The sequence below is a fragment of the Hemibagrus wyckioides genome, linkage group LG05 (assembly GCF_019097595.1).
Source record: "Hemibagrus wyckioides isolate EC202008001 linkage group LG05, SWU_Hwy_1.0, whole genome shotgun sequence".
Classification (NCBI taxonomy): domain Eukaryota; kingdom Metazoa; phylum Chordata; class Actinopteri; order Siluriformes; family Bagridae; genus Hemibagrus; species Hemibagrus wyckioides.
The window spans coordinates 25,438,884-25,460,517 of NC_080714.1; the positions used below are offsets into that span (position 1 = coordinate 25,438,884).

A 21,634-nucleotide genomic window follows, 5' to 3' on the forward strand; every position below is an offset into this window, starting at 1 on the left:
GATCACGTTGAATTCTTCTGCCTTTATAAGATTTCTAGCAGCCCGTGGGGAAATATGTAAAAAAGTTATAACAAGATGGCACAATCCTCCAGGGAGATTTTATGTCTTTAAAGTGCAAACAAGGCTAATTGTACCTTGCCAGCGAGCTTGAGTAGTGTGTATGTGCGCGCGCGCGCGTGTGTGACTCCGGATCTATTCGCAGCTCTAACCTGACTGCTCCCTTCCCTTCCACTCCGGATTTGGCCAGCGAGAGGGGAAAACGAACAGCTGCTGCAAACGTTTTTAACACGGTTTTTTGGGGACGGGGAGTTTCTGATGCCGTCAGCCGGGAGAGGATCGGTGCACGGCCGCAGCGAATAGAAAATCATGGCCGAAGACTATTGGGAGTGCACGGCGTCGGCGGCGGCTTTGGGATATTAAGATTTACAAGGACACACGGGAATCTCACGTCCTCCCCTGGGTAAAGGCAAAAATAAGCTTGTTGTAATAGTTACATGCTTTTGCTGTGTGTTTGTGTATTACGACAAACCAACAAGAACAAATCCGTTAACGAACATTTTCTTCTCTACCTGCGTGCACGCGAAATCACCATGGTGATTTAATACCGAGGCTAGCATGTCGGTTGTTGTTGATGTCAAAGATTATAGCTAGCCTAGCTAGCAAGCAAGCAAGCTCCATCTTTACCACTTCATCATCTAATTTTAGATGGCCAAAAAAGATTATCGAGTTATTTTATATCCACCTTAAATAGTTAGCCGACTTGCCAGATACGGACACGCCGGATTCCGACCGATAGCAGGCTAATTAGCGCGTGCATTCCAGTGCATGTTGTAGTTAATTAATTCGGGATGGCGGGAGCGCGCGCCGCGTTGACGCTCACTGCGATTAAATCCAAATCTAAAGGGGACACTTTGGGCATGGTTACATGTGACTAGATATGTATTCTTTGACACTTCAGACACGGACATTTTCCGCGTTTTACAACTGTCAAACATTTGGATCACGAGCCGTTTGAGTCCCGGGTAAACCCCCTCCTGATGACGTATTAAGGTGGCAGTAAAATAGCAAAGAGGAGGAAATCTGGTTTCCCTCTGGTCAGAACTTAGCCACCAAACTAAAGAAGACCATTTTAAGATAATCTATTGTAAATAAATAAGTAACATTTTATTGCAAGTCTTTGTGGAGATATCAGAAGGATGATTTGGGATGCAGTGATGGTGATGGTGACCGCTTACAGGTGCTGTAACAGTAATGCAGTCACTCCATCATTGGGATATAGTGAATTCTAAACGCAGCTCGTTTCCATGCTCGGAAATCTTGAGAGCGGGAATTGGCCGTGATCTCAGGCTGGGATCGATGGCATTACTCTCTCTCTTTTGCTTGTCAATTACAGTGACAGTAGCCAATCACGGGCATCTTTAAGCACTTGTATGCAGAAGAAGGTTGATTGCACAGCTCCAGGTGTCTTGCAGGAAAAGTGTGTTTGCATTCAACCTCCTGCTCAGTAGCTGGAGTATGAGATGTGAGAGCCGGCAGGCAGGTAGGTGTGAATTGGCAGATGAACAGATTTAGGGGGATATGTAGGGGGAATGCTTTGATACCAACATACACTAGGCTTATGTAACATAATGATTTTGTATTTTGGATCATCTAGACGCTTTTCATGATTGATAGTCAAAGCAAAGCAGGCTGCAGAGGAGGTATGACAGCTTCTTCCTACGAAACACGAGGTGTATCAGGATATTGCAGAAAAAGCTGGCTTATTCCTAACAATCTGCCACTATCGATGATTCCGATGCAACAAAGTCAATAAAACTTGCTTCACTTACTTACTTTGTGGAACAGAAATGCTGTCTGTGTTTGCCTACTAAAAGTATTCATTTGAAGAAATGGTACATACTTTAGAGAGTCAAGCAAAAGAGAAAGCAAGAGCTCGGACGTGCGATCACGTCATGTAACGGAAGAATGATGTAATTTTGTTGCCTAGTTACGTACATCGTCATCGTAAACACGGCTCCTCGCTGCATTTCAGCTGTTCTTCATTCTTTACTCCTTATATAACATAACATATTCCTTGTGTTATTTGTCCACATTTCATTTGCACCTCTCTAAAATGTGTCCTAACGTCACATTGTGGGTAATAATAGATAGATTGATGAATGATACATTTTGAAAATTTACCAGGAATTTATAGACCATCCAGGTAGCTTTTGGATACTTGGTTCCCATGTCCACGGCAAACTTTACTCAAAAAATAAAATGCAATTTATATTCTGTCCATCGACACTGCTGTTGCTTATATGAATGTTGTTAAAGTGTCAAGCTCAGTATCTCCCTTGCCCTAGCACAAACTGCGAAACGACGACGTTAAACAAGCAAAACGAACACCATAGATGTCTCAGTCTACTCGTTCTCTCGGGTGTTTATGAAGATATGCTCATCAGAGCACGATTCCTGTTTTGCAAAAGCACAGATTCCATGACAAAACCAGGCACAGAAGTGCAGGCCAGCTTAAACGTCGAAAACGCTGCGCCTCTGTGGCACGTTAATCATTCGTGCATGCTGTTGTGTTGAAGTCAGTGGATCTTGGAAGAGACAGTCGCACACATGTCTCCAAGGCCGCCTCTGACTCAACATGGCATCTGACGTGTCCTCCGTGATCGGTGAAGGGAGTAGGAGCTCGGCACGATGCTACACACTAGGTAGATCACCCTGAATCATCGGAGAAAATCGTACGTCACTGCCAAAAAAAATAAGCCCACGCTAGTCCGGGCCTTCACGATGATAATTTATTAGAAGAATCCATCATCACTCTGTTGATTAATGCGCAAATGACTGATGAGGATTCTGCTGCGTAAGTGGAACGTCTCACGACGCGCCTTTGAATTGTGGGAGAACAGAAAAAAACGACACGCCAAGTAACACGCTCTGTGTTTGTAGTACATCTCTTTAAGCTGTTGTCTCATGTCTGCTTTGAAATAAACCTCCCAGAAGGCCCTTTTCTCATGCAGCATGCCTGCGGATAGGATCCGTCTTAAATCCGAAGCAGACGTGCGCCGATTTGACCTGATTCTCGTACAGTTGCTCAAATTCGAGCGCTTTTGAAGCAGAATCTGAAACTGCTGTTGACTTGCGGAATCCCCGAGGACGCTCACTTTTCTGTTTTGCTTTTGCTCTAAAGTGCTTGTGCGGATTCAGAGGCCTCGATTTGGTCTGATTTGTATTTGAACAAATGAATGTTAGATAGCAGGAATGACTGAGGACCTTTCCTCGAGGACCGCAGAGTTCAGCCTTCTTATTTCATTTAGCTTCGCATCATTTAACTTACGATGAGTTTTGGATTCGGGGTAAATGGTAGAGATTGGTGTCAGATCAGACTTGACATATTATTTCCCCCACGGATTTGAACGGCATAAACGTAGGCCTTGGTGACGCATCTTCAAGTCGTCATCGTTGTGGTGATAGGGAACAACATAGGGACGTGGTAGCTTAGTGGTTAAGGTGTTGGACTAATGATGGGCTGGTTGTGAGTTTGAATCCCAGGTCCACCAAGCTGAACTCATGAGCAAGACCTTTAACCCTCAATTGCTCAGATGTATAAAATGAGATATAAAAAAAAAGCTCAGATCTTAGTATCACCATGATCTGGAAGCAGTTCCTTTTGGGAAACAATCATCTTTAGGGTTATAGCTAACTACACACAGAGATGTCTTTTCTGCACAAGTCCAACATGAGTGCAGCTCTCATAGAAATTCTTTACATGTGCGTCTTCACTGGTAGGTGTAAAAGAAGAAACCTGTGCTTGTGATTTCACCAATTCAGGTGGTTTAATGCAAAAAAATATCAAAATTTTATATTCACAACAAAACCAAGCATTTGCAAAGCGCCTGAAATCCTGGAGGGTCTGATTTCCATCAAAATTCATAGCACTGTTTTTGTTCAGGTCGCTGTAGATTTCCCTGCAGCTGTCAAAATCCCTAAAGAGATTGCAAACACATCTGCATGAAGCAGTCTGAGCAGCACGCGTCAGAGCCCGAGCCGAAACAGAGCGTCACCATGTGTTCCCCGCGCTGGAGAAAGATTAGGATGATTATGGAGTCCGACTCTCCCACACCGACCAGCTCCGTTTCTATTGTCTCACCATTTTCACAGCGTCGAGTTCATTCTGTCCTTTAACACACCTGATTCATTTAGGCAAAGAGCTGATAATTGGTTGACGATCCGTAACGAGGCTATTCCGGGCTCGAGGTCAGGGTTTTGTCACCTTTCTCTAAACATGTCACCGCAGTTAAACGAATCCTGCATGAATATTAATGCTCTCGAGTGCTGATTCAGTCAATGTGATGAAAATGAGCTGGAAACGATCGCGCACTTGGCTGGAAACAGACCGAGGACCGGTCCAAGCGTACAGCCGTTACACCTCAATAGCGATCTTTTTACTTTAACAACCATGATGCTCGAGCTGAGACGGACATTTATACTCACAGGATTGAAAAAGCATAAGCACCTAAATGTTTTAGGATGTTTTTAATGAAGAAAAACATGAACACATTTTGCTAAGGTGTCTTAAACACCGCATTCTCAAGTCTGATTGGTCAGGAGGTATTGATTCTATTCCAGCAGTCATGACAGCAGTTCTGAGTGTAATTAAAATTGTAGATTTATATTAAAGCACTTGTTATAATATCTGATTTATAGTCACAACATACACAGGGATGTGTGTAATAGAGAATGATGATAGGAGCATTACTTTCTAGCTGCTGTAATGTGTGAAGTGATGACAGGAGCTAAGTTTTCAATCGTAACCATAAACTGATCAAAAGTATGACATGGCCTTTGTTTTTAATGAATAAAAATTGTATTTGTTGTCAAATGTAACTGTCGAGGAGGAACAAAGCACTTTGGTGCAGGCTGTATCACCCTGACTCTGATTATTGACAGGTTACAGCACTCGCTGTTCTGATTTATTCATCACTCTACACACACATGAAGAGAACGAGATTGAAGGTTTCACCGTCTATAGATCTAGAACAGCAATATTTTATCTGCAACTGTTTTATAAAGCACAGCAACATGGCAGAAGGTGGTGTGTCTACTCTAAATGACCTGTGTGTGTGTGTGTGTGTATATGAGAGTGTGTGTGTGTGTATATGAGAGTGAGTGTGTGTGTGTATGAGAGAGTGAGTGTGTGTGTGTGTGTATATGAGAGTGTGTGTGTGTGTATATGAGAGTGAGTGTGTGTGTGTATGAGAGAGTGAGTGTGTGTGTGTGTGTATATGAGAGTGAGTGTGTGTGTGTGTGTATATGAGAGAGTGAGTGTGTGTGTGTATATGAGAGTGAGTGAGTGTGTGTGTGTGTGTGTATATGAGAGAGTGAGTGTGTGTGTATATGAGAGTGAGTGTGTGTGTGTGTGTATATGAGAGAGTGAGTGTGTGTGTGTGTGTGTGTATATGAGAGAGTGAGTGTGTGTGTGTGTATATGAGAGAGTGAGTGTGTGTGTGTGTGTATATGAGAGAGTGAGTGTGTGTGTGTGTGTATATGAGAGAGTGAGTGTGTGTGTGTGTATATGAGAGAGTGAGTGTGTGTGTGTATATGAGAGTGAGTGTGTGTGTGTATATGAGAGAGTGTGTGTGTGTGTGTATGAGAGTGAGTGTGTGTGTGTATATGAGAGAGTGTGTGTGTGTATATGAGAGTGTGTGTGTGTGTATATGAGTGTGTGTGTGTATATGAGAGTGTGTGTGTGTATATGAGAGTGTGTGTGTGTATATGAGAGTGTGTGTGTGTATATGAGAGTGTGTGTGTGTATATGAGAGTGTGTGTGTGTATATGAGAGTGTGTGTGTGTATATGAGAGTGTGTGTGTGTATATGAGTGTGTGTGTGTGTATATGAGTGTGTGTGTGTGTATATGAGAGTGTGTGTGTGTATATGAGAGAGTGAGTGTGTGTGTGTATGAGAGAGTGAATGTGTGTATATGAGAGAGTGTGTGTGTGTGTATATGAGAGAGTGAGTGTGTGTGTGTGTGTGTGTGTATGAGAGAGTGAGTGTGTGTGTGTATGAGAGAGTGAGTGTGTGTGTGTGTATGAGAGAGTGAGTGTGTGTGTGTATGAGAGAGAGTGAGTGTGTGTGTGTATGAGGGTGAGTGTGTGTGTGTGTGTGTATGAGAGAGTGAATGTGTGTATATGAGAGAGTGTGTGTGTGTGTATATGAGAGTGAGTGAGTGTGTGTGTGTATGAGAGAGTGAGTGTGTGTGTGTGTATGAGAGAGTGTGTGTGTGTGTATATGAGAGAGTGAGTGTGTGTGTGTATATGAGAGTGTGTGTGTATATGAGAGAGTGAGTGTGTGTGTGTATATGAGAGTGTGTGTGTATATGAGAGAGTGAGTGTGTGTGTGTGTATATGAGAGAGTGAGTGAGTGTGTGTGTGTATATGAGAGAGTGAGTGTGTGTGTGTGTATATGAGAGAGTGTGTGTGTGTATGAGAGAGTGTGTGTGTGTGTATGAGAGAGTGAGTGAGTGTGTGTGTGTATATGAGAGAGTGAGTGTGTGTGTGTATGAGAGTGAGTGTGTGTGTGTGTATATGAGAGAGTGAGTGTGTGTGTGTGTGTATATGAGAGAGTGAGTGAGTGTGTGTGTGTATGAGAGAGTGAGTGTGTGTGTGTATATGAGAGTGAGTGTGTGTGTGTGTATATGAGAGAGTGTGTGTGTGTGTGAGAGAGTGAGTATGTGTGTGTGTGTATGAGAGAGTGAGTGTGTGTGTGTATATGAGAGAGTGAGTGTGTGTGTGTGTATATGAGAGAGTGAGTGTGTGTGTGTGTGTGTATATGAGAGAGTGAGTGAGTGTGTGTGTGTATGAGAGTGAGTGTGTGTGTGTGTATATGAGAGAGTGAGTGTGTGTGTGTGTATATGAGAGAGTGAGTGTGTGTGTGTATATGTGAGTGTGTGTGTGTGTATATGAGAGAGTGAGTGTGTGTGTGTGTATATGAGAGTGAGTGTGTGTGTGTATATGAGAGTGAGTGTGTGTGTGTATATGAGAGTGAGTGTGTGTGTGTATATGAGAGAGTGAGTGTGTGTGTGTGTATATGAGAGAGTGTGTGTGTGTGTGTGTGTGTATGAGAGTGAGTGTGTGTGTGTGTGTATATGAGAGAGTGAGTGTGTGTGTGTATATGAGAGAGTGAGTGTGTGTGTGTATATGAGAGAGTGAGTGTGTGTGTGTATATGAGAGAGTGAGTGTGTGTGTGTATATGAGAGAGTGAGTGTGTGTGTGTATGAGAGAGTGAGTGTGTGTGTGTATATGAGAGAGTGAGTGTGTGTGTGTATATGAGAGAGTGAGTGTGTGTGTGTATATGAGAGAGTGAGTGTGTGTGTGTATATGAGAGAGTGAGTGTGTGTGTGTATATGAGAGAGTGAGTGTGTGTGTGTATATGAGAGTCTGTGTGTGTGTGTATATGAGAGAGTGAGTGAGTGTGTGTGTGTATATGAGAGAGTGAGTGTGTGTGTGTATATGAGAGAGTGAGTGTGTGTGTGTATATGAGAGAGTGAGTGTGTGTGTGTGCATGAGAGAGTGTGCGTGTGAGAGTGTGTGTGTGCATGAGAGAGTGTGCGTGTGAGTGTGTGTGTGCATGAGAGAGTGAGTGTGTGTGTGTGTGTGCATGAGAGAGTGTGTGTGTGTGTGCATGAGAGAGTGAGTGTGTGTGTATGAGAGAGTGTGTGTGTATGAGAGTGTGTGTGTGTGTATATGAGAGTGTGTGTGTGTGTATATGAGAGAGTGAGTGTGTATGAGAGTGAATGAATGAGTGTGAGTGAGTGTGTATGAGAGAAGTGAGTGTGTATGAGGGAGTGTGAGTGAGTGTGCATGAGAGAGTGAGTGAGTGTGTATTTGAGAGGGAGAATGATTGTGTATGAGGGTGAGTGTGTATTTGAGAGGGAGAATGATTGTGTATGAGGGTGAGTGTGTATTTGAGAGGGAGAATGATTGTGTATGAGGGTGAGTGTGTATTTGAGAGGGAGAATGATTGTGTATGAGGGTGAGTGTGTATTTGAGAGGGAGAATGATTGTGTATGAGGGTGAGTGTGTATTTGAGAGGGAGAATGATTGTGTATGAGGGTGAGTGTGTATTTGAGAGGGAGAATGATTGTGTATGAGGGTGAGTGTGTATTTGAGAGGGAGAATGATTGTGTATGAGGGTGAGTGTGTATTTGAGAGGGAGAATGATTGTGTATGAGGGTGAGTGTGTATTTGAGAGGGAGAATGATTGTGTATGAGGGTGAGTGTGTATTTGAGAGGGAGAATGATTGTGTATGAGGGTGAGTGTGTATTTGAGAGAGAGTGATTGTGTATGAGGGTGAGTGTGTATGTGAGTGTGTGAGAGTGAATGTGTGCGAGAAAGAAGGCGGCGGCTGGATGATGAACCTTTCCCAGTCTTGTATGTACACATCCTCATTGTTTTTTATTGCCACACTGAAAGCCCCAGGCTTGCGTCAGTAATCTGAGAGACAGTGAGCGCATGGTTATTGTTCTTAAACTGGCCACATGAGCAAGAGACTCATTCAAATACATAGCGAACACACACCACGCTGCTTTTACTGCCATGATTAGTGATTTAATACCCAAGGCCCTATGTGTAAAGCACCTCGGAGCGAGTGCGCCGGTCTAGAGGTCAGTTTTTCGTTGTTTTGCTTTTCGTGCCTCATGCATATTTGACAATGTGGGGGGATATAATGGAGCATCGGAAAGCTAACAGTCAGATTTATGACGTCCTGAAAGTTTCATTACGGACACCCGCAGGTCTGTGTTCAAGTCCAGGATTCACTCCTACTTCATTTACATTGTGACTAGGCTTGTAAATATGGACTTTCCCTATCATTAGTGCTAGTGCCTAGCCTTACAGCCTGGCTTTTATTATATATAATATTATAACAGCATCATTTCTGAGAATAGCAACAACCGGTCAACTAATTAAAGTTAAACTGGTCACTAATTAAAGAACACACAATCAACTGAAGTGCTGTAACAAACCACAGAAAAGAAAATTCTCTTCAAAACAAAGATCTAATCAAGATTTACTCTACAAAAACTGCAAAGATGATTAATTTTTCGGCCAGAATCAGACCTGGAAGTACTAGCTGATTTTATTATAGAAGTTGTGTCCCAAATCGCATACTTGTACACTATTCTCCTCCATTTTTCCTCCATATTTTATTTTGTAGAGTGTGTTCACATTTTGAAACTCCAACAATGAGAAGAAATGCACTTCAAGCCCTTCAAAAACAGTGTGTTAAATGTTATGCATTGAACAATCGCATCTTTGCTCACATAGCTAGTAGAAGAGGGGCGGGGCTGCGAGGCGCTGACGCTGGATGAGAAAATGTTTTCAAGATGGCCGAAGACACTCCGGTGAAGGAGACGTCTTACAAACGTCTTTTAAATAAGCCCACATTGGGTGATTTTATTTAACATTGTAAAAAAATTCACCCTATTTTGCATCAGCTACTGTAGCGGTGTCGCGTTACATGCGTTTGACATCGTTTGCCGGCGATTGAGAAACAGCTTATACTACTGTAGTTTTGAGACAATACAATCCACTAGGCTCTAGTGTACATAGTGCACAGTGTAAGTGCCTAGTGCAGGGGTGTCCGATCTTTTCCGGAAAGGGCCAGTTTGGGTGCAGGTTTTTATTCCAACCAAGCAGAGGCCACACCAGACGTCTATTGAAAGCCAGGATTAACTGATTAAGCAGGTGGAATCAGGTGTGGCTCCTACTTGATTGGTATGAAAACCTGCACCCACATCAGCCCTTTCCAGATAAGATTGGACGCTACGGGCTTAGGGTGTTGTATATCATTTGGGACATAGCTTGTGTTTTCAGAAAATTCATATTGTGTGAGCAGAAATACATTGATTTTATTGCAGCTATACTAGTCCTGCAGCACACTATGATTATGCCTTGAACACAAAATGACACTCGTACTTTAAAAAAATGGCAGTCATACTTTATTTCTAATATTACGTTTACATGGAATTCATTTTGCGATCAACCAACTTCCTCAAGCCTTCCAGTAACGAGTTATTTTTCTTATTTGCATACTCATGCTAATTAAACCACGCTGTATATGCAGTGGACGGATCATATATTTATTAGCAAAACCTCCAGCCAAGTTACGGCTCAGTGCCTGCTTTGGTTTCCTGGAAACCTAACTGAATGGACTAATGTAACATAACGTTGTAATATTATGCAAATTGTTCGCTATTTAAGCGCATTAACACGGAGATTTATGAAGTATGTGATGATTTTTCGTATCACGTTTGCCAGCATTTCAACTGTGTTGTTTTGTCTTTGTGTTACACGGAAAATGTTTATTTGGGTTTGGCTCGCATGCTTATTTAGTCTGGATATGTTTGTGTTGTGTTAAGTGTCTGCTTTGAGCTGGACTTTGTTCTCTCAGGTTGGTGGACATCGTACGTGATCAGGAGCTAGTCGTACAGCAGGTGGCGGGATTCACGAGCTACAGCGTCCGCTAGGAGTTTTAAACATAGCTAGCTAACCTCTCTCACTGGTTTGTAGATCGAGAAGATGCTTACTTTTGTCTCTTTTTGACTGCCGAAACTATGCGTCTGTTCAGCAGTTAGGAATAAGAAACAAGTTAAATGCTATCCCTAGCATCCAAGCTAGCAATTGTTCCACTGCTGAACATGTTTTAATTTAATTACCGCATGTTCAATAATAAAGAGTGACAAGTACGGCTAGTTACACAACCTAAAATTCTATACACAAGCTCAGTGATGTCAGTTATGAGAGTGATTTCTGGCAATACAGGACATCCTGCTGTCCTCACTAACAATGCTGTTAAATATCATATTATATTTGTAACTGATTGACAGATTAGTGGGGTGACTGTCTGTCCAGCTGCTGTTGGAGCGAGCGGAGAAGGTCACCGATGGCTTGGCACATGTTCCTGTTTTCGTCGCTGCTTTTCCACCCTCGTCTCTCTCGCTTGTCTCTCTGGGCACTTGTTTTGCAGCGCTATCACTCAGGAAAAGCACAAGACTATACAAATAATCAGATCATTAATCACAGTTTGGCTTCGAGACAGGGTGCAAGCAGTGCATGCAGGTCCAGCTTATCTGTCTTGTTTTCCTCGCTGTTTTCTCCCAAACTTTGTCTGGTGCATCTGGAAATCTGGGGCAACTTGACCTCCTGTCACACTGCAGGATATCACCAGTAAAGCTCCATCTCTCCGGGCTTTATCTTTAAACCCCAACAGTTTATAGTGGATATGCACTGATATCCCACTCAAGTGGCCTTGAGCTGCTGAAACTCCCAAACACAAAGGTCGTGGTGAGATTATCTCCATCAAGATGGTTTCACATGTTCAGACATACTAACATTCTGTCGCTTAAACATTTCCCAGAGGTACATTCAAGAAATATATCGCAATATAAAACCTGAACACGTCTCTTTTCCGTGAGGGTGCGTCAGATTGCTGGTCGAAGTGACAATGTGAGTGGCTTTTGTTTTACGCACACGAATCCTGAATGTTGTGCTGTCTGTTGATGGTCCAATTGTGATGGGTGACATCACTTCCTGCTACAGAGAGAATCAGGCTCCAGTCAAGCAGAAGAAGAAAATGGTTGGGGGGGGGACTTAAATCAAGGCTTGTTTTTCTACTTTGTAGTCAATTCAGTAGAAGCTATAGCCAATAAATAAATAAAAATCCAATTAAAAACTACTTTTACCTTTACTTAAGTGCCTTAAATCTTGCTACCAGAGGCCATAAAATGGAGTTTGCTCCTGTTTTGTTGTCATTGAATGTCTTTGTCATGTGTAATATGAAGCTCATATAAAAGTAGACACTCAGGGTTTTGAGAATTTGTAGTTTTTCGTAAGTATTTCTGTTTTCATGTTGCATAATATGGGCAAAATATTCATAGAAAAGTTCCAAGAAAGGGTTTTTTCCCCCTTAGAAAAGTTTCTATCTTAATGAAATGGTGTTATTAAACTCATTTCCACTCTCTGAGGCGCCTCGAGCGCTTGTTCATGTAAAATTCAGTGAAAGGTTATCCGAACAGGAAAAAAAAAGAAGCCTGTTAAGTCAATTTCCATTCGATTCCTTTGAATGCAAGTGTACTGATAAATAAAAAGGGTTATGCAGGGTCATTAACCGCTATGAGAAATCGCATCAAAGATATAGACGTCAATTTTATCACTGTATTCCAGTTTCTTCGGTTCGGTGTTGCTAAGACTCAAGCATCGTGTGTCACACTGGAGAAAGCGCTGGTGTATGATTTCTTGCCAATGAGTTTAAGAGGGTTTTTAATGTAAAATAAAGTACCACATAACTTCGGTGCAGCCGTGTAGAGGTGTTGGTAAAAGTGGCCATCTGTTTTAGGTTGCTGAAGATCAGAGAGGTTGTCTCTCTCTTTTTTTTTTTTTTTTTTCTTTTTCTTTTTTTGCTTGAGGTTACATCTTTGAACCGTCAGCCCTCGTATTGCACTGATTATCACTGGCTCTCAGTCAAAGTGCTCCGAGCTCCAAACTGCTCTGCTGTTCGGAAAGCTCCGGCGTGTTTTGCGTCTTGGGTTTCAGCGCAGGCTTTCCGCTGCCGTGCATTCCTCAGCGACAGGCCTCTGAAATCCACTTTCACCATTTCAACTATCTGAAATATCTTTAGCGGCGCCCTTGCGAGTGTTTCCGCTCAGCCGGTGACTTGAAAAAGCGGTGGAACACCGAAAACTTCCTTCCATTCAGTCACTCAGTCGTTCAGAACTTTTTTCCGTCCTTCCAGCTGTATCGCACACCGTTAGATCTGAGGATTTTTTTTGGGAATGGCTCATTATACTTTACAATGTACACTGTGACCAGGTTTTATAGCACCCCGAGTCCTAGCGCATTCTCCGACCCACATGTGTGTCGTTTCTGTTCTTAATATAGCTGCGCTCGTTTCTGATCAGTTGGTGAAAACTCAACTTCTGCAACACGTGTCCTTGCATCAGACCTTTATTAATAGTAATAGTGCTGCCTAAAGCTACATGGAGTCTAAACTGGAGCTATGATGTACAGCTAGTAAGAAAAAGGAAGGTTACTGTAGTGTTGAGGAAACTGTATGGCTAAGACGTCATACACTCACTTTAGCTTTTGTACATGAACAGATTTAGGCTTGTATTTGATTTTTTTCCCCTCAATATAGTTAGTTTTATCATGTGAATCTCTTCCAATGTAGAATTACATCCCCAAATTTGGATGTTTGTGCTGAGAAAAAAAGAGTTTTGACTCAAGATTTCTTGCAAAGGGCCCCAGCAAGATAGTGTTTCACTTGCTAGCTACATTAGCTTCATAGCTAGAATCACTTTTAGCAAGAAATTTTTGGGAAGTGACTGCATGGTGAATGAAACGACTGCGCGTTTCAAAAGCACTATCATGTTTTGATCAATTTAATATTTATAAATCTCTGATGTGAAGCGTTTTTTAGTCTTAAACAGTCAAGTCGCAAGCTGGGAGACGAGCGAGTTCCACAAGAGAGAGCGTCCTAATTAGTGAAAGTTTCGTTCGTTTCAAATGAATTCTTAATTTGACTCCAGGACAATGAGGCGTCTCAGCGAGCGATTCGTTCATTTTGTATTGACTACGCATGCACAACATCCTAGAGGTTCTGTATGGGAAACATGATTAGTTCATCTCTGGAGTTGTTCCTTCATCATGTGACAGCCTCATAGGCTTTGCCTATGTGGGGGATGTGGTAGCTTAGTGGTTAAGGTGTTGGGCTACTGGTCGGAAGGTTTTTGGATCCCAGGTCAACCAAGCCGCTACTGCTCAATTGCTCAGTTGTATAAAAATGAGATAAATGTAGTCCGTTAATGTAACGTGGCTATGCAGTCTGTGGCGGAAACAAATTATTAGCTCATCTCCTGAGTCTTCTGACGCGAGTCGTTCGCTCGTTAATCACGTGATCACTTCCTGGATCAGTACCTTCAGTCAATAATACTAATGTAATGTATAATATTTAGGAATCATCATAAAATTATCAAAAGACATCTGCAATGAATATTTTCTGAAAAATAAAAAAGTTCTGTTCTTGTTCCTGTCTTATTTTAGCCTTGGTTGATTTCTAGTTTTGTCTAAATGTGATCAACGTTTGCGTAAGTAGATGTGTCGAGGTAATCGGCTATTAACACGTAACACTGTAATAGTATTCTGCTGAAATGAACGAAATGACTTGGGGAAAAAAAGGATTAGTTCATTTTGCTGAACGAGATTCAAAGATCCGAGTCTGTAAAGTGATCCAAACTTCCCATCACTTAGCCCTAATAGGAAAATTTCTTTCGTTAGTGAGTGAAAATGAAGAGATTTACAACATCTGAATATCTTTCATTATCAAGATAACAGTGTAATTAAAACAGTGTAATTAAACAGCATGTCTATTTTTGGTGTGTTCACCAGGATGAGATTTGGCAACCCACTTTAACTGTGGCTGAATACAGTCAAAATGTCTTGAAGTTAGCGCAAAGACAAACAGCGTCCTAATCACAAGAGTTATATCAATATTTATTTAGCTTGATGATGATAAATGGAATCTAGATAGCAAGCTATGCTATCAGCGGGCGATGGGTTTCTTTACTTTTGCTTGGCTTTACGGTTGTTTGGTGTATAGGCGTAAAGAACATAAAATGTCTCTCTTGGCTGCAGTGTTATTTACGGTGGATGTTATTTACAGGGAAAACCTTGGAGCGTGTTCATGATAAACCTTCCCGCCTGGTTAGTCCTTGCCTGTGGCACATGACATATAGTGTTTGTGTCACATGTCTAAAGGAGCAATATGTGTATTTTATTCATGACTTTCATTTGCTTCACAGATTGCAGGCCAAACTATGGAAGTGCTACTGAATGTTTAAGGTCTAGACGGTCTTCGGGAGTGGAAGGCTTTAGCCGCGTCTCACGTGTCACCGTTTGCATGTGTTTTGTTTGTGTCCATCTTTCTACGTCGCAAGTCTTCAAATGTCACCTTTAACCTCTCCTTCTCATCTTTTAAAACATATTTTGAACAAAGCGGCTAGCTTTCTCTTCATTGAGGGGGGAACCCACTCGTTCTTGAAAGGACATGGCGATGGCAGCCGGCGCTGATTGTTTCTGAAGTGAGCAGTTGGTGTTGATGTTTATATGCTTGGTTCTGAGCTGGAAGTCGAGTCCGGCACTGAGTCTCAGCTTGACGTCTTCGCAGAGGAGCGCCGTCGCTTTCAATAACGTCCAGAGCTAACAAACATGTCCGCCCACGCAGTCATCTGTCATCCCAGCCGTGCTAACAAGAGTGTTTTTTTGACAGGGTTGTGACGATGTTTTCTCCCCAAGAGAGAAAGTCCATCTTCAAGGGCCGGGATACGTAATGATCTAATGTCAATAGCGCAATAAAGATGAGCTACGTTCAGACAGGGTCGAGTTAGCAGGAGATGAACAGATGCTATTCATAAAATTTTCAGAAAGATCCAAGATGTTCTTATTTCTCAGTGTGCTCGAAACCTGTGGTGATACGGTGATACTTTTCTTGGATATGTTTATATTTTTTCAGTTTTGTTTTGTCTCCTCTGTGACTATCCTTTCATATCGTCTTTGTAAACTACAAGCTAACCAAGTGGGGAAAAACCCATAAAATCTCACTTTTGCTCTTGATTTAGCCTTTTCTTAGTGATTTACCATCACATCTGAGCTAAAACCTGACAATCTTTAACAGCCTAATCTCCGCTTTCATTTACGTTTACTTTGTCTTGCATGAACAGCTAATGAGGAGTTAGCTAGCTACGTTAAGCATTAAGCGTTCTGAGCATTTTGCTTGAAAGCTTTGTTTCTGAATATAACCTGTATTATTTAGTACTAGAGCCGAGCGATATGACGATATAATCTTGATATTGTGATAAATGTTCCCACAGTACATTTTTTTGAGATATCATGTTCTAAGGAAACTTCTAGAAAAGTCATATTTGATGTAAATGTGTGTGGCCATACAGAAATTTCCACAAGATGCTAAAGCGTCACTTGTCTGTAAGCATTTTGTTCTTTTTTGTTGTTGTTTGTCGTCTTTCTTTCATTTATTTCGGTCATATCCCAAACACTAGCTCATGATCGTGTTCACTGTAAGCATTATTAGCAATAGCGCACAGGATCAAACACTAGCATTTTGGATTGACACTTGGTGTAATGCAGTATTGGAAAAAGTAGAGAAATTACCAAAATGTTGACTAGCATCCTGAAGGATACTTGTTTATGAACTGTTTAAAGAATATGTAATCTTACAGGTGTGTGTGTGTGTGTGTGTGTATGACAGGGCGGACTGAACAGTGGCTGCCCCTCCTTCCTCATCGAATCGGCCCCCCCTGCCCCCTCTGATGGAGCGAGTGAGGAAGATCAAGCGGCAGCTGTCCATGACGCTGCGGGGGGGCAACAGCGGGGACAAGAACATGACCGAGAGCATCAGCTCTCAGGACACAGGAGCACACAGCGACTCCGGTACAGCGCCACACCCTCATCTCACTAATTCACGTTCCGCAAGTCATCATTACGCTCATTCCGGCTCGACACTCTCTCACAGCCTAGTACGACGCATGTGCTGATATTCAGTTCAGATCGCATCACTCATCACAGAAGATACGACCCGCATCCCTTTACCTGTACAGGAATTCTTTATTCGAAAGTCGAATACGGTTCTGCTTTCGTATCAACACAAGGAAACTGTTCTTATTTCCGACAAGCTTGTATATCGTGTGGTTTGAGGGATCAATGTTGCATGTCACTGTCTAAATTCTGGGGTTTTATACCTTCTAAACTATAAATATATTTCACCAAATGTTTTATTTATGTTTGAGTCCCACCTTGGCCACAGCCCCACAAAGATCCTGGAACCAGTTTTATAAATACGCTGGTGAAAACAATCTGATTTGGGGAAAAAAGAGCTCCTAGCTTAGTGTGATTGTCAGGGTTTGATCAGTGTCCATCTTTAAGGTTTAGGTAACATCGGGTCATGCCGTCAATAATGCTGTAAACAGGCTAGGTATTCACAGCAACAGCTCAGGATGAGTTAGCTAGTGAAACTAAACCACCATTTCCTCTTGATCTGAGAATTTTTCGGTATTGAGCGAGCTTATTGCTTGAAAAGCTCCAAAACACTATTTAACAAGTTTTGTTTGAGAGATTTTGTTCATTAGTACTAGGGTTGGCCAGTATGACAGTATAATCTTGCTATTCTGATCCATATCCAGCCTAGCGCATAGCTAGTGAAACGGATATAAACTAAATCAATTCAGTTCGTAATCAGATGCTGGCTGTCAAAATGTCTGCGACGTGTTTGCGGGAAATCTTTATAAGCTTAACTTTATTTGTGGTTGAGATACATGCACTGGAGAAACTGTCAAAGTCTCTAGTGTGTGTTTTTTTAACTATATTAAGTAGAATGTGTCAGAATTTTCTTAAATGGGGTTTTACAAGGTTTTATTCAGATGTGTTCTTTTGCTCATAAGCATTTATTGATCATATACTAATCAGGCATAACATTATGACCACCTGCCTAACATCATTTTGGTCCCCCTTTTGCTTTATGCCAAAACAGCCCTGACCCGTCAAGGCATGGGCTCCGCTAGATCCCTGAAGGTGTGCTGTGGTATCTGGCACCAAGATGTTCGCAGCAGATCCTTTAAGTTGCAAGGTGGGTCCTCCATGGGACTTAAAGGATACTTTTGACCATGTGCATCAATGAGTCTTGGCCGCCCATGACCCTGTCGCTGGTTCACCACTGTTCCTTCCTTGGAACACTTGATAGATACTGATCACTGCAGACCAGGAACACCCCACAAGAGCTGCAGTTTTGGAGATGCTCTGATATATCCTAATATAGATGTCTAATATATCCCACCCACTAACAGGTGCCATGATGAGGAGATCATCACTGTCATCCACTTCACCTCTCAGTGCTCCGAATGTTATTCCTGATAAGCAGGACAAATGGACAAGTGTAAGGATTTGAGCGAGTTTGACGAAGGGCCAAATTGTGATGGCTAGATGACTGGATCAGCATCTCCAAAACTGCAGCTCTTGTGGGGTGTTCTCGGTCTGCAGTGGTCAATATCTATCAAAAGTGGTTGAAAGAAGGAACAGTGGTGAACCGGTGACAGGGTCATGGACGGCCAAGGCTTGTTGATGCACGTGGGGAGTGAAGGCTGGCCCGTGTGATCCGATCCAACAGACGAGCTACTGTTGCTCAAACTGCTGAAGAAGTTAATGCTGGTTCTGATAGAAAGGTGTCAGAATACACAGTGCAGGACGGGTCAGGGCTGTTTTGGCAGCAAAAGGGGGACCAACACAATATTAGACAGGTGGTCATAAAGTTATTCCTGATCGGTGTATGCTTAAAAAAACAAGCCAAAAAAGTTAGCACTGCATAACTGAGATATTCAAAGCAAGATCATTCATAATTTGTTTCATTTTCAACTTCTGTGAAATGCTACCCACAATGCCTGGCGTTTTGCTTCACTTCATGATGCCCACGCATGCACCGAGACAGCTGTAAATCCCCAGTGATACGGTCCGAACGGTTGCGCTACGCCCAAAGGGTTTCACCGAACTTCGGTTCTGCTGTTCGCTTTCTGACCAATCAGCATGTTTTATTCCAGCATGGCTCCTCTGCTCTGACCAATCACATGCTCTGCTTAGAGATAAATCATTCATTCATCTCTGTTTTTGTTGAGCAGGCAGATTTATGGGCTGTTTTTAGAAATCGGAGCTTTTTCTGTAGAACATAATCGATGTGCGGTTGATGTGTGACCTCGCACAGAAATATGATAATATGTCCTGGATGCTGAAGCAGTCACTGAATTAGTGCTAGCGATATGAAACCGCCACATTAGCTCATTTTGGCAGCACACTGGACTAAACCTGACCTAAAAGACACGGCAATAATGTACGCTAATATAATTCTGACTGTAACTGTATTAGTCCCCACGTGAAAGAGATTACGAGCGCAGTATTAACTCGGCGTATTGTGTGTTCGGAACGATAAATCATACGTTCGAGCGCAATGAGACGTTTGGGTTATATTATATTTAGACTACACATGATGACTAGCCTCAGGTTGTCGTTTTATTGCTTGGCCCTGAAAGATTGTGGCTCAATTGCCCTGTTTCTTTTTTTTTTTTTTTAATAAAGCCATTTTGTTTTTGGCTTCGGTCCAAATCTCGCTCAGCCCGGGCCGAGCCCATTTCACATCATGATGGATTGCTGCTCTTTATTTCAACAGCATGACCTGAAACACCAATTTGTGACAGCATGACAAATCTGAGCTTTAAAAGAAACGAAAGAAAGCGGATTGGAGCTCGGTTGTACACCCCGTTTTTGGCATTGCTGTTCGATTGATTTTTATTTACAGATTTGTTTATTTATCTGTTTATTTTACTAACGATGGAGCGTCTCTGTGTAAAAGAGGTTTTGCTGCATGCTTTAGGAATGTCTGGTTTTTCCCTGTTGATTTTGGTTTGATTTTAATTTGCTGTTTCCCCTCTTTCTTTCTTTTTTTTTCCCTCCTTCCTCCTCTCCTGATGTTTCTTCCTGTTCCCTTTTGTTGCATAATCATCATCATCATCATCATCTGTCTTCCTCACCTTGTCTTGTCATCTTTCCTCATTCTTTCTTATCTCTCGCTGTCTCTCTCTCTCTCTCTCTCTCTCTGCCCTATATCTTCTCAAATTATGCCCCGTCTGTTTATGTTCCTCTCCCCCGTGTTTCATCTCATGCCCTCTCCTCCCTTCCTGTCCTCCCCTGTGTGTGCTCCTCTCTCCTCTCCCTCTCTCCCAGAGGCCATGCCAGGCGGGGGTAGTGCCACTCTGCGTGGTTCAGTGAGAGGAGCGGGCGGCTCATTCAGCATGCACTCGCTCCTGCAGTCCTACAGCAGCGCCCTGCACCGGCCGCGCAGCCTGGGCCGCAGCCTCAGCTCCTATCTCAACCACACCACACGCCTCGGTACACACACACACACACAGCCTGGAGCACACTTCTCATACAGGTCCATGCGCATCCACTCAGACACGCCTGCACTCCTACGCAGTACAGATGCATACACTTGATTGCATTAGAGGGCAGTGCCTCAGCCTCAACTCCTTCTTCATGAGTGTGTGGGTGTACGAGACACACACACACACACACACACACACACACAAAGAGAGAGAAGGGTGAGGTGAGAGATGATGAGGACAGGAATGGAGCTGAGCAACACTGCGGATCCTGGATGTGTTAAATAACAGCAGCACTTAAATTGCGGCACGTCCTCAGCTTCGCTCTGCCAGAAAGCTTTATTCTACTGAAATTAAGATGATGATGAGAAGGTTGCCAAGGTCTCTCTCTCTCTCTCTCTCTTTTTTTTTTTTTTTTTATCCTTTTATAAAGTTTTAGGATTAGGGAAAGCACTCAGGGTGATTATTTTTAAGCATGTTAATTTATTAATAATGCTTTTTTTTTTTTTTTTTTTTTTAACATAAGTGCTGCTGCAGAAGCAGTCCTCAACACACCAGGGCTGTTTTCACTATTTGTATAGCACATGCAGACACAGGGGTGTTTTATAGTGAGAGGGTGATTAGATTTGTGACAAGCATATTTCCATGTCTAGGCTGATGAATTTCTTCTAAACAATCCTTGTAAACAAAATATGGTATGTGTTTTTAAATGTAGTAAGCTTTATAATCTATGACGCACTACAATCCTGTAACTATCCGAATCCATCCTCCGGCTACACTACACACCTCGACAAGGCGCAATCTAATAATAGAATAAATAGTTGCTAGTGTGCATGGTAATTATGGAGATCGTTCCAGAATCAGGAGGTATATGGAAACTTCGATGTAACCGAGCAATAATGGACACACAATATTGGTATCTCTCCTGCTTTGTGCACACAGCTACTTCACAGTTAAATCCAAAGAAAATAAAGCTGCCATGAATAATATTATATTTCTGTATTATGAGGAGGAGGAGCTTATGACTTGGTGTCTTCATCATATCATGTCCTGGTTTGTTTTATCATACTAAACTATCTAACTAGCTCACTACGTTACGTTAGATATCACTTTTTAGCCTTGTCCGGGTTCCAGGCAACCAAGACATCAGCCTAAACAACACACTTGAGCTTTTACTGTCCCACTGGGATAGCAAATGCCTTTCTCGTTTGTCCACCCTTGTGTTTGTTAATCCTTCTTACAACATTGACCTTTTTACGATGCTGATACTGCAGAAAGCCGAAACATGCAAATGAGCCCTTTACCCGCCATTTTGTTCGTTTTGTGTTTAGTGATGCTTCAGAGATGTTTTCTTGATGAGATCTGGACAATTACCTAACAGGGTAACCTGTGTGTGTATTTTTGTTCCATGCGCTCAGAGATCGTCCACGAGGACGTGAAGATGGGCTCGGACGGAGAAAGCGACCAGGCGTCTGCCACCTCCTCCGACGAGGTGCACAGCCCGGTGCGCGTGAGGATGCGCAACAACGCAGGGCGCAAAATTTCCACTGAGGTACTTGAGCACCGCCCCCAAACCATCACCACCATCACCACCACCTCCTCCTCTTCCACCTGCTTCTGCTGGACTTGTTTATGGCTCTCAGAATGATGGATG

The 21,634-nt window shown here is 42.5% G+C and overlaps 1 protein-coding gene across 2 annotated transcripts in view; it reads left to right on the forward strand.

Moving 5' to 3' along the window:
- The window catches only part of cdk16 (cyclin dependent kinase 16), a 37,808-nt gene continuing 16,174 nt past the window's right edge, over positions 1-21,634 (forward strand). The window contains exons 1-4 of one of the 2 annotated variants that reach the window (XM_058390131.1): positions 3-460; positions 16,311-16,492; positions 19,826-19,990; positions 21,399-21,532. In XM_058390131.1, coding sequence (XP_058246114.1) covers positions 16,372-16,492; positions 19,826-19,990; positions 21,399-21,532 — 420 coding nt within the window. In that variant the 5' untranslated portion in view covers positions 3-460; positions 16,311-16,371. Of the gene's footprint in view, positions 461-16,310; positions 16,493-19,825; positions 19,991-21,398; positions 21,533-21,634 lie in introns of both variants that reach the window. The other variant, XM_058390133.1, reaches the window with a different exon arrangement.